General features: G+C 58.0%; 1 protein-coding gene across 22 annotated transcripts in view; it reads right to left on the reverse strand.

Moving 5' to 3' along the window:
* Positions 1-12,507, reverse strand: part of LRRFIP1 (LRR binding FLII interacting protein 1) — a 141,488-nt gene that overhangs the window by 59,829 nt on the left and 69,152 nt on the right. For all 22 annotated transcript variants that reach the window (XM_055346141.1, XM_055346140.1, XM_055346139.1 and 19 more), the window contains exon 2: positions 3,418-3,504. In XM_055346141.1, the coding sequence (XP_055202116.1) occupies positions 3,418-3,504 (87 nt within the window). The remainder of the gene's footprint in view (positions 1-3,417; positions 3,505-12,507) is intronic.

The following is a 12,507-nucleotide window of genomic DNA, read 5'->3' on the forward strand; positions in this document are numbered from 1 at the left end:
GCTTGTCTGTGAGATCACCCAGGAAACAGAGTGAGATCACACAGGGAGGAGGGTGAGCATGGCAAATGATGTGTGTGAGACCATCCAGGGAGGAGGGTGAGGTCACACAGGGAGGAGGATGAGATCACACAGGGAAGAGGGTGAGCATGGCAAATGATGTCTGTGAGATCACACAGGGAAGAGGGTGACATCACTCAGGGAAGAGGGTGAGCACAGGTGCACAGTCTGTGAGGTCACACAGGGAGGAGCGTGAGGTCACACAGGGAAGAGGGTGCAATCACACAGGGAGGGGGGTGAGGTTACACAGGGAGGGGCATGAGGTCACACAGGGAGGAGGGTGAGGTCACATACCCGTGTGATCAAGAAGGCCAACTGTGGTGCTTGTGAGCAAATCCCCGGTTTTAATTGGCTTTTCTCTGCAAAGCTGAGCTCCTCAGCTAGCACCACACGCCGGGGATGGGCCCTGCCAGCGCACAGGCCCCGGTTCCCACTCCTGCGGTGGACTGAGTGCCTGTGGGGGCCCCCCTGCCTTGGGTGCCCTGCGGGGATTCCTCTGCCCCGAGTGCCCTGCGGGGACTCCTCTGCCCTGAGTGCCCTGCAAGGGCCCCCAAGCCCCACGAGGCTGCCATGAGGAGCAGCAGGAGCCCACAGGAGGCCCCCACTGCTTCGCTTCTACACCAGGCCCCTCAGACGTTCTGGGGCTCAATTCTTCACTTTTATTTTCTAAAGTCAAGAACTTTTGCTAAAGGACTTTGTGGACGATAAGCCGCTTATGTTTTCATGCACATAATCAAATGGGTTCTACCCATAATTAAGGAAGGGACACAGTTAATCTAAATATATAATCCGGAAGACACATGTGTAGGTGCATAGGGCATGATCCAGTCTCGCCTTGGTCTTGCAGAAATGTCACATGGTATTCTCGGTGGGCGGAGGTGCCTCGCACATTTGAGGACATCGATAAAAGTAAGATCACTAACAGCATCCTGAGCATCCACGCCCCACGCAGGGAGCCCAGGGTCGCCGGCCTCCCTCCCCAGAGCCTCCCCGTCGGCTTCTGCCTGCAGTGGGGCTCACAGGCCACCAGGGACCCCAACGCTGCTGGGATTCTGTCAACTGTGGCAAAACCCAGCAGAGCAGGGACACATGTCAGGAGCTCTTCCTACAGGTCTTTTACAACCTTCATATAAAGGGACCAGGGCCCTGCTGGAACACCAGGGGAACCCCGAGGGGGCGGCGGCCGTCCAAAGGGGGACGGGGGTGGGTGGGGTGAGGGACAGCCGTGTCCTGGACATGGCTGGCTTGCACGTCATCTAATGAACGAACAGAGATATTCTCCAGGGAAACAGATACCAGGCAGTTTTAGAAAAAGCATCTGAAAAAGGAAAAATACCTATTTTTAAAAACCAGTCCAGGCTAAAAGAACTTTTCCATTGGGTGGCCCCTGATTCCTATTAATACCAGCGTCTGAGTGTGCGGAAGCTGCCTGGCATTGGGGTGGCTCCTAAAGCCCGGGTGACACGGTCCCAAGTACGAGACAGAGTCTACCAGGGATGACACCTACACGTGTCCTCTATCTCCCGCTCAGGTCCTTCTCTCCCGAGATGTTCTGAAAATGCGTGTCTGGGCGGCCTGCAGCCACCGCCCCCGGCGCTGATGGATGGGCATCCCTCAGGTCCTCATCCCGAGTGGCCCCCAACCTGACCCTTAACTGAGGTCACGGGAGGGGGCGCTTCACCGTGCTCACCAGTCAACAGGTGAGTCCAGATCTCCCCCGTGAAAAGTCCACGGGGCCTATTTCTAGCTTTCAGACAATGAATGTTGAGTCTCAGGGGAAGGCGCTGGGGAAGATGCCGAACCCGTGCTTCGCATGAATCAAAAGGAAAAACAGTACCCCAAAACAAAGTATAAGTTATCCCTACAGGCAGAAGGTCTTAAAGACTGAACTTCTGGGCAGCCCCGGTGGCCCAACGGTTTAGCACCACCTTCAGCCCAGGCCGTGACCCTGGAGACCTTAGATCGAGTCCCACGTCGGGCTCCCTGCATGGAGCCCGCTTCTCCCTCTGCCTGTGTCTCTGCCTCTCTCTCTCTCTCTCTCTCTCGGTTTCTCATGAATAAATAAATAAAATCTTAAAAAAAAAAAAACAAGACTGGAACTTCTGTACGACCAAGCGTATCTGTATTTCTAAGGGGCAGGGGGAGGGTGGATTACCTTCAGTCACCCGTCCCGTCCTCACCGCGTTGTAAACACAGGATGAGTCACGGGCCTACCGTACCCCTGCTTGCTCAACCGCCCGGGTCACCTCCAGGTGCGGCCCTTCTCGGGAACCACGACCCCTGTGTGTCCCCATCACTGAGGGGCTGCCCTGGGGGACCCCTGCCCTCCCACCACCCGGCCTGCGGTTTGACTCTCCTAAGCAACAGCCTGGCCTGGAGTTTCTAGTAATCTTCCATCCATTCTTCAAACCCCACGGAAGAGATTTCTCCCCCAAACTCCAAAGGGGTCATGCCCCTTCCCGGGGATGTGTGCTCACCACACGGAGGGGCGGCCCGCCACGGGCAGGGGGTGGCGATGAGCCCCTCGGGCTGGTGGCCGGGCCCCACCCTACCGGGGATGTGAGGCCCAGGGCTGGAATCCGTGGTGATTTTTAAGAGAAACTGGAAATGCAGGTTTTTGTCTGAAATTTCACGTGCTTGAAAACACTGGGTCAACTAAGATTCTGGCCACGTGAAACCAGCCCCCGGGACGAGCACCTGGGCTGCCTCTCCATTCGGATGTTCTGAGCAAGACAAGCCCTCAAGGAGGGGCCTGGTGTGGACGCTCCTGCAGGCTGTGGCCCACAGAGCTCCGGGGCCTGGCGGACGGGGACTTGCTTCTTCCAGGCTGACTTCGAGGTCACCGAAGGGCTCACTGCTCTCACTGCAAGTCCAAGAGTCCTCAGGCTCGCGCTGTCCACGCGACTCCGCTCTAGCTCAGGATCATGAAAATAAGTCGCAAACGGCACTAACAGGTGTGCAAACCCATCCGGGCCCTTTCCCGGGGGCGGGAGGGGTCTTCCCGAGCTACTCCACCCACAGCGCCTATTCTGGTTTTCCTGCATCACCTGTGGGCTTCAGGCATCGCGGAACTCACTGAAACAGGTCAAAGCCACGGGGGAAATATTTTTAAACCAAAGGGTCGGCCGGTTTAAAAAAAACAATACTCCGTTCTTTCACATTTTCACTCAGAGGCTCGAGATTGCAGCTCGACAGTCTGACCACGAGGCTCCGAACCAGCCCCGCTTGGCTCCTTCCAGCCAGAAGGCCGGGCCGCGAAGAGGGCGCGGGCGAGGGCCACGGCGTCAACGGCGACAGGGGTCTCTGCGCCACACGCTCCCCCAGAATACAAATGGAGCCAGCACGGAACCCAAGCGTTACCTCCTTCTGCTGCCGCTCCAGCTCCTTCATCCGGATCTCTCGAGCCTCGGCGCGGGCCGCACGCTTCGCGGCCAGCCTGGCCTCCGCCTGAAACACACGGAGGATTTTATTAGGAGACAGACCAGGGGCTCGTTTCCCGTGAACGACAACGAGGCTGTCAGTAGGCGACTTCGTTCGGGGGGTTTAATAAACACACGGTAACACGTCACTGACTCCTGAGTCACAGGTGTCAGGAGTGACAGGAGCAGCAGCTACGGCAGGAAGGATCGCACCATTTTCGGAGCCCTGAACAAATGCCAAGTGGGCACAGTTCTTCTTCCCCCCTCCCCAAAGATTTTTATTTATGTATTTGAGACAGAGTGAGAGAGAGAGAGAGAGAGAGTACGAGTGGGGAGGGGAGAGGGCCAGAGGCAGAGGGAGAAGCAGACGCCCTGCTGAGCAGGGAGCCCGATGTGAGGCTCGATCCCAGGGCCCTGGATTCGTGACCCACACCAAAGGGAGATGCTTCACCGACGGAGCCACCCAGACGCCCCTAGGTGGGCGCAGCTCTAAGGACTGTGTGTAGATTGTGCCACAGAGTCCTTGCAACAGCCCCGTTAGGTGGATGTTGTCACCATCCCCAGTTTATAGCGGAGGGAGCTATGGCACAGAGAGGGTAGGGAACTTGACCACAGTCACACAGCCTGCGAGTGGCAGGGCCTGGCGGCGTGTCTCCCTCTGGAGCTAGGACAGCCTCCCGCAGGGAGCAAGGTGTGAGGGCTGGGCATGACCAACCCCCCCCCCTCCCCCCGCCCCGCTCCACCCCGCCCTTCTACCGAGCAGGAAGTGGAGGCCTGGAGAGCCTGCCAGACCCGTCCCAGGGCACAGGGCTGGGACTGTGACGCTGCTTTCCAGAACTCCTGGCCAGTCAGTCACCTCTCAGGACGTCCTGTGCCCTCAGCTTCCCCCTCAGACACCTGCAGTGCTGGGAAGCCCGTCCCTTCTCAAGACAACTGAGACCAGAGCAGAACGACTGGTGGGTTCAGGAGGTTAGAGGCATTCCATTAAAACAAGACAAAAACACCCAAACCGTCTCCGGGTAGCCATCTATCGAGCCGGACAGCTATTCAGCCAAACTGTACCGAAGACCATGTCAAAAGCTAGGCCAGGCCTGACGAGCGCCGTGGGACCTGCCACCCCAACACGGCTTCCCTGCCCACGGGGCTCGGGCTGGTTCCCTATTTCAGCTGATACGGCCAATGGCTCAGTGAGTAACTGGTGTAGGTGGCCCCAGATTCGGGTTCTCTGGGGTCCAGCAAACGCCACCCTCTTTCCACTTAATTTTTTTTTTTTTTTTTGGAATACACGTGTAATTCTTTCAGCGACAGTTGTGTAGACACAATTTTAGATGTGAACACAGGGCCAGGAGAGACGGCCAGCGTGCTTCTGGGCGGCTGCTGGGCCAGCACGCAGGCGGTGGCTCAAGTGTCACGGTCCAGCTTCCCCGCCGAGGGCCACACATCAGGGCGGCGGGTCCTGGGGCCAAGGACCTACACGTCCCCCAAGCCATACCTGTACTGACTTAAAAACTCATCTTCTGTCCAAATTCTCCTCTAGGTTGAAAACTGACTGGAGCTGTTCTGTCGTCAGGTGTTGGCCGGTGTGTGAACTCATGACGAATTAATTGTGTTAACTTGGTTCGTTCCTGGGGTTCCTTTATCAACCCAGGCCCAGGTGCCTCAGGTCAGGGGGCGTCAAAAGTCACAACTGCCCCAGAACACTGATTCCTCGGTGCCATTTCCAGTTTTCGAAACCATGCTACACTGTGTGAAGGGCCACTCGGGTTTATAAAAAGATCCAGCAAAGCTCAAGGGGAGGGGAGGGGAGGGGAGGGGAAGTTCTGTTTGAGTGACATCCGGCCACGGGGAGATGCTACGGTCCCATCGTCCCATCGCCGGGCCAGCAAGAGGACCAGGTTCACCCTGAGTGCAGCCCGTCTCCCGGCCTTCCTGCGGGGAGGCGTAGGCTCCCCGCCTGCTGGCTCTGGGTCTGAGAGTCTAGGCCAGGACCCATCAGGCCGCCAGAGCCGCCAGCCTGGGTGGGAGGAACAGGGGAGGAGGGAGAAGGAGTGGGAATGAGAGACACGGGGAAGGGGACAGGAGGAGGGAGGGCTGCCGGCGGGGACACAAGAGGGTGGCAGGCCCAATTCTCGGGGGTCCCCACGATTCCCAGCCTGGTGCACCTGCCCCACATAATCCTCTCCCCGAGTATGGGCAGCACGGCGGGGATGAGAGACGCCCCTCCTGTCGCTGGGTTACGTCACGTGGCAAAGAGAAATGCAAGAGTAATCAAGGTCCTTCATCAGCTGACTTCATCCAAAGGTAGATTATCCTGGGTGGGCCTCACCTCATCAGGTGAACCTTTCTAAGAGGGTCTGGAAGCAGAGAGACTCCCCTGCCGGCCTGAAAGGGCGAGCTGGCCTGTTAGGGGCCACGCGACAAGGACCTGCAGACGGGCTCTAAGAGCCACGAGGGACCCAGGGAGACCCCCAGCCGGAGAACGGGATCTCAGTCCTACAACAGCGGGAGCTGATGCTGCCCACGACCACGTGAGCTCGAGAGGACCCCAGGTTCCAGAAAGGATCGCAGCCTGTGCGACCCTGAGCAGAGGATCCAGGCAGCTGTGCCCAGACTTCTGACCACGGAGCCTAATATGATAAACGTGTGCTACTTTAGGTTTCTGGGTATTTGTTACGCAGCAAGACGAGGAGAAGGGGTCCGAGATGACCCTGCCTTCACAGTGCCGTGTCTGACCTGCGGGGAGTCTGAGCAGGTGTACACACCCATCCCGTCCCACCTGCTTTCGTCTAGCTCTGCTTGGGATTGGGCCAAAGATCCCCGAAGACACCACCTACGTGAACGTACAGTCCCCGACGCCCGGGGCGGCCTCCCCACGGGATGGGCAGGCCTCCAAAATTAATATCCCATCAGACTCCACAGACTCCGTCCCAGCTACTCCTGTGGGGCTCCCTCCACCCAGGAAAAGGCTCCTGTCACAGCTTGCCCACCCCTGCAGTCCTCATGTCCGACCCAGTAAGTCTCTCTGGCCACGAGGACACCAATAGACGAAAACCCAGCAGCTCCCGATTTGAGGGGCGTGGGCTCGGGATGAGGATGGAGCCATGCGAACGAACCAAGTTCTGGAGTAAATTCCTCATGAGGATGCATCGGCCGGACTCAAAGGCACATCAACTGTGGCCAATCAACTCTAGATTAGAATTTAGAAACGGGATGAAATGTCTAACTCAGGACAATTTCAAATCCTTGCAGTCGCCACCTTATAAGACGCCTGCATCTCTCAAGACACCCGTGAGCCAGGAAGTGGTAACAATCCTGCTGCTTCTGGGAATCCGGCTAATTAAAAACCAACAGACACAGGAGCCAACGTTTAAACTGTTCCAAAATCTCTGCAAGGCCAACTCTGAGAGCACAAGCCTGTGATCAGCGTAACAAGCCCGACCCTGGCCTGAGGTGCCTGAATGAAAAACCAGAGTGTTTTGACAACACGGTTCACCCTAAACCACTGACGTTGCCAAGAACACGAAAGAGCCTGACCCAGAGCCTAAGAGGCAGGGACCACTCAGATGATTGCCGCCAAGTCACCAGAAAAGAAAAAAATATCGGATAGGATCAAGTGGTTCAATGAACAAAAAAATACAAAGCGGCTCTGGTCCGCCGCAGAGATAAGCGACCAAGAATTCCTTCCCGTCCAACATTCTGTGAGGCCCAGGCCTGCCCTCCCCGGCTCCGTGGGCCTCGGACCCACGCGTCTGTGCACAAATCCATCACCACCCGACACTTCTGTGAAGCAGAAACTCACATTCTTGAGGTCACGGCCATGTCAGTTTGTAGGGTTTTTCCCAAATGCTTACTTTCACTTCTGTTACTTGGCTTGTGGGGACTGCAGCTATTGGGTATCGCCGGCCTGGGGGGTATGGTTAAGGCGGTGCGAGGGACGAGGGACAAGGCGGGGAAGCCTGAGGGCCTGCGGGGTGGACCGAGCTCTCGGCCCCCGTATCTGGAACCTCATCTTGAAGGAATATGGGATCACTGAAGGGGTTTTTACAAAGGGACGCCGTGGGGTTGACCTGTGTTTGAGAACCATTGCTCTGGCTGGACTGTGGGGAGCGGGAAGGGGCCGCTTCTGAGCTAGCGGGCCCGTGATCCTGAGCGGGTGGGCCTGGCGGAACCACGCACAAAGGACGGAGCAAAGTGGGGAGGCCGGGGGGTCCGGGGGGGGCAGGAGCCCAAGGTCCTGAGCAGAGCCTGTGTGCTCCGCAAGCCGGAGACGCTCGGGGGAGAGTCCCCACCCGGATGCGGGTGTGCAGGGCACTTCCCCAAACCTGGACGTGCCCCACGTCCTGCCTGCTGACACCTGCGTGCCTCCGGGGCCTGAGTGGGGTTCAGAGGCTGACTGTGCCTCCACACCAACACCCCCGAACTCCCAAACTCAAGGGAGATGACGATGCTCCATCACAGCTGGAAGGACAAGAGGGATGGAAAAAAGGAAAGGGATGGATGGGTTTATGGGATTTAGGACAGAAGGTACAAGCTGCACAGGGGTTTAGGGAGGCGAGCTTGGAAAACACCCTGCCCGGCATGCGTCTTTTCATTATTCTCCAGCTCCCGTGGAGCTCCGTGGACGCTCGGCCGAGTGAGCCGTGAGCTCGCTGTGACCTCCGGACACCTGCCAGGGCGGCCCCAGGGCAAGCTGGCCCGGCCCTTCCTCCCCTTCCTCCTTCCTCCGGGCCCAGGCCGCTCTCCTCCCTTCCTACGTGAGTCACTGGGAAAGGGGCGCCAAGCCTCTTCCCGCTCCCTACTACGTCTCTGTTGAGACCTACTCAAATATTTAAGATGAAATGATACGATCATCCTCAGATTTGCCTTCTAATCACTGGGGGGTGGGGGGCCACCCCCCGGCTGCACAGTGTGCGCCCCCATCCCACCCCAGCGCACCTGGGAAAGAGTTAGAGATGCAGAATCACCCCCCCAGAACCCCGAGTCAGAACCTGTGGGGTTGGGCCGGCCAGCTGGGGGAGGGGGGAGCCGACACTTGCTCAAGTGGAGGGACCTCTGTCTTCTGTTATCCCACCTATGTTTGGGTATGTTTGACACTTTTCATAACAAACAGCAAAATTTTAAAAGGAAGGTAGAAAGGGGGAGGCAAGCAGAGAGAGAAAGGGAAAGGAAGGAAAGGAAGGAGCCCCAAAACCCAAAACTATGCTCACTGAAGCTAGCAGGCGGCCGAGGGTGTCGCTGGAAACCACTGCGGGGCTGCCGCTGCCCCCGCGGGCCCCCCCAGGCTCGGGCAGGGGGGTGGGGAGCGGACCCAGCCAGGCCTGTGACGAGATCCAGGCTCCTGGTGGGAATGCAGCGTCCTCTCCTCGACAGGCCAGCGCGCCCTTCCCCCGGGGGCCCTCTGCCCCGGGCCTGGAGCAGCACAGGTGGAGCTTCAGAGATGCTGATGATGGAGATGGGGGGGGGGGCTCCCCTGATCATCACAGGAATTGCCTCAGAGTAATTCTAAAAAGCTGAACCCTTGGCTCCAAAGTGCTGCCGTTAGGGTTTATTTTACCGTAGCCAGGACAGCTCTCCGACGCTGAGGTACGAGCGATGCTGCAGACACACGCAGCAGCACAGGCCTCCAGAGGCTCCGAGGCCCCAGCCCGGGGTTGGCCGCAGGGGCGCACAGGTGGCCGAGAGGACACGTCTCCCCACAAGCCCCATCCCCGCAGCCCCGGGCCTGGTCAGGCTGCGGAGCGAGGTGAACAAACCCGGGGTGGGGTGGAAGCAGGAGTCCTTTGGGGCGGGGGCCCCGGGCTATGCTCACAGCCTCCGTGGGCTCCAGCTCCAGAGTCCAGACTTCCAGCAGGACACGGAGGCGGCGGCGGGGCCACAGGCAGAAGCGCCCGTGCCCGCCTGAGTGGCCAGGCCTCCCGCTCGGAGCACCAGACAGTCCAGGCTGTGACAGACCAGCCGTCCCAAGGTGCCGGCGGGAGCAAGGGACAGCTGTGCTCGGCCAGGGGACGGAGGCTGAGGAGCACCCCATGAGAAGACGTGGCCCAGGACACCGGGAGGGAGGCCTAGCAGACAGGCCTCCTGCCCCCCTGCCGCCCCGGCCACCCTCTACTTCGCACCTGCCGGCTGGCGGAGGGTCTGCCCCCCACGAGGGCCCCGGCCCAGGTGGGGCAGCCACACAGCAGCCCCAATACCTTGCACCCAAATCCCAGGGACATTCTGGGGGCTTGAAGAGCTCTAAGGGTGTCCGTCTCCTTGTCAGCTCCTACCCGTTTGACTACCTGGAGGCCCCCGTGTGATGACCTTCAAAGAACAGGAAGGGGATAAGCACTGGGGCACAGAAGTCCCGAGAGCACGGTCTGCTGCTGTAGGAGGAGGATGCGGCCACTGTCTTAAGAGCCTCACGCCACGTCGGGGAAACCTGGCTCTGTCTGTATGTGCCCTGAGCTTTCCTGGGATCAAGCACAGTGTGGAATTCTATATCCCAAGACCTGTCATCCTGCGGCCCCAGAAAATGTTCTCATTCTGCTCTTCAAGTGTGCGGTAGTCCCAGGGGTCCCAGAACTCTGCATGGAACAATTCTTGAGAAATGGGACTGAGATGCGTGTGTCACTTCCTCCAGTGAGGCTCAGAAAGCCCCGGGCTCTGGAAAGGCACTGAGGTGAGGGAACCGGAAGCCAGCGGCCACGCTGCGATGCAGGGCACGCGGCAGGCCGGCGATGGCAATGCTCTGCGACGGCACAGGCTGCCGTTCTAGAACAGGTGTTTGGGAGGAGACCGTCACCATGCATTGAGAACACCGCTGGGGCCACTGGAGAGAGGGCTGGGCCGTGGCCACACCTCGGGGACCCCGGCCACAGCCCCCTCTCTGTTCTGCGTCCTCAGACGTAAAGTGCAAATGAACCACGTGGGCCATTCAGAAACATAAGCCATCTGTCGGCTGCACAGCTTTCTCGAATTCGGGGGAAGTTTTGGTTTTGATCATACACATTCCTTTTGGCCTTTAGGTTTTAGAAGCAAGCAGAACTGAAAAACCAGACTTTTCTCCCAGGCCGCATAACGTTAACTGCAGCTCACGAGCTACCAGGGAAAGGTCCGCTCCTGTGAGTGCAATAGGAATGTCAGGCCGGGGATCCCTGGGTGGCGCAGTGGTTTGGCGCCTGCCTTTGGCCCAGGGCGCGATCCTGGAGACCCGGGATCGAATCCCACATCGGGCTCCCGGTGCATGGAGCCTGCTTCTCCCTCTGCCTGTGTCTCTGCCTCTCTCTCTCTCTCTGTGACTATCATAAATAAATAAAAAAAAATTAGGAATGTCAGGCTGCCGAAGCCCCAAGCCGTGACAAAGGGCCAGTTTTGTCTGGAAACAAGCAGAGCCTTCCGTCCATGCGAGATTCTTCCCCAGAATGACAAAGGAGCACGCTCCCGACTACGGGGCAGGCTGGAAGCCTCCGATTCCCGGGAGGCCGCGTGCGCAGGCCCACGTGAGCGCCTCCTAACTCGGGGCACAGGTCCCGCCTGGAGTGGACAGTAACCACGAGGCTGACACACAGTCCCTTTTTCCAGAGTGGCCTTTGCTACAGGAAGTGGCAACAGCCAGAAACTTTTGTTTTCTGGGTAAACCCCCAATCCCTTGTGCGCAGTAGGTTCTAGTCAAAGCAACCAACTGGCACGAGGGATGTGTTCTCCTGCAGAGGCGCCTGCAGGGAAGGCGCGAAGCCGACAGCTCAGCTCACCAACAGCGGCTCGTGCCGCCTCTGGACCCTGCACCCACCGCCCCCGTGTCCCTTGGTCGCGATGTGCACTTTATGCCCGTCTCAAAAGACACGCTCATCTTCCCAAAACCCTCGCTGGCACAATCACTGTACGTTTCCCCCAATGAGGGGGCGTACGTTCCCTTCATGGCCATGCCTGCAACTGCTGTCAGCAGGGAGGAAAGGATGCTCTGGGATTGCAGCTGTTGATGGGGACAGGGCCAACTCTTTAGAGGACATTTTGGAAATGTGGGGGGCATTGTTGGGATGTCTCGGTGATCGGAGCAGGCACTGACAGCATTTAAGGGGCAGCGCACGGCAGGCCAAGCGTCCTGGGTTCAGACGAGCCTGCATATTGAGGAACTTTCCCACTGGCTATTCAGACAGAAGAAATCGCCTCATAATTTTCAGATCTACAAACGGATTCCAACTTACACATAAAACCAAAATACACTGTGTGCAGTTTTCAACACACTGGATGTTCCAGGAATGCCATCGGCGTTAAAACGGAGGGAAGATTATGCTTGGCTCTGTTCAGAACTTTCCCAAGAGTTAGTGACCACTTGGGAACGTCAGGTCACCAACAGCAACATAACACGTGGCGTCCGGGTCTCAGCACCACACACCTGCGTCTGTCTGTGTTTGCAGCATGGCTCCGGGCACGCGTCGGCGCACCTGTGACCGCTCCCTTGGTCTCCTGGCACACCGGGGCTGGAGCGCTTCTGTGTCAAAATCCACATTCTGGTACTGCAATGTACCTTCATTTTATTTCTTTTCAATGCAACCGTTGAAACATTACATTGACTTGAAGTTATATTGACTTGCTTTTACAACGCATGAATTTCATTTCAGGTTAGCAATGAGGATGTTAAAAACTTGTTATAAAAAGGGGGCGTTGGCTCCGACAGGGTTGAGAACCACAGGGTGAAAACTGCAGAGTGGAACAGGGGAGCTGAGCCTCCCTAGGGCGCGGCTGCACGGTCCCAACAGCCCAGCCACAGGTTAAGGGCATGGGGCTGGGGGCTGCTGTGTGAGCCACAAACTAAACGAGACCTACTTTGTCCATCTGACTTGAAAGTTTGGAAAACAGAAAGTTGAAAACTAAAAGTTTAGGGGCTCCTGGATGGTTCAGCTGGCTGAGCGTCCGACTCTTGATTTCAGCTCAGGTCATGCATGATCTCAGGGTCGTGAGGTCGAGCTCCGATCGAGTCCGTGGGGAGTCGGCTTGAGATTCTCTTTCTCCCTCCCCCGTCCCTGCTTGCTGTCATGCATGCTCCCTCTCA

Source organism: Nyctereutes procyonoides, unplaced genomic scaffold (assembly GCF_905146905.1).
Source record: "Nyctereutes procyonoides isolate TBG_1078 unplaced genomic scaffold, NYPRO_anot_genome, whole genome shotgun sequence".
In the NCBI taxonomy this organism is placed as follows: Eukaryota; Metazoa; Chordata; class Mammalia; order Carnivora; family Canidae; genus Nyctereutes; species Nyctereutes procyonoides.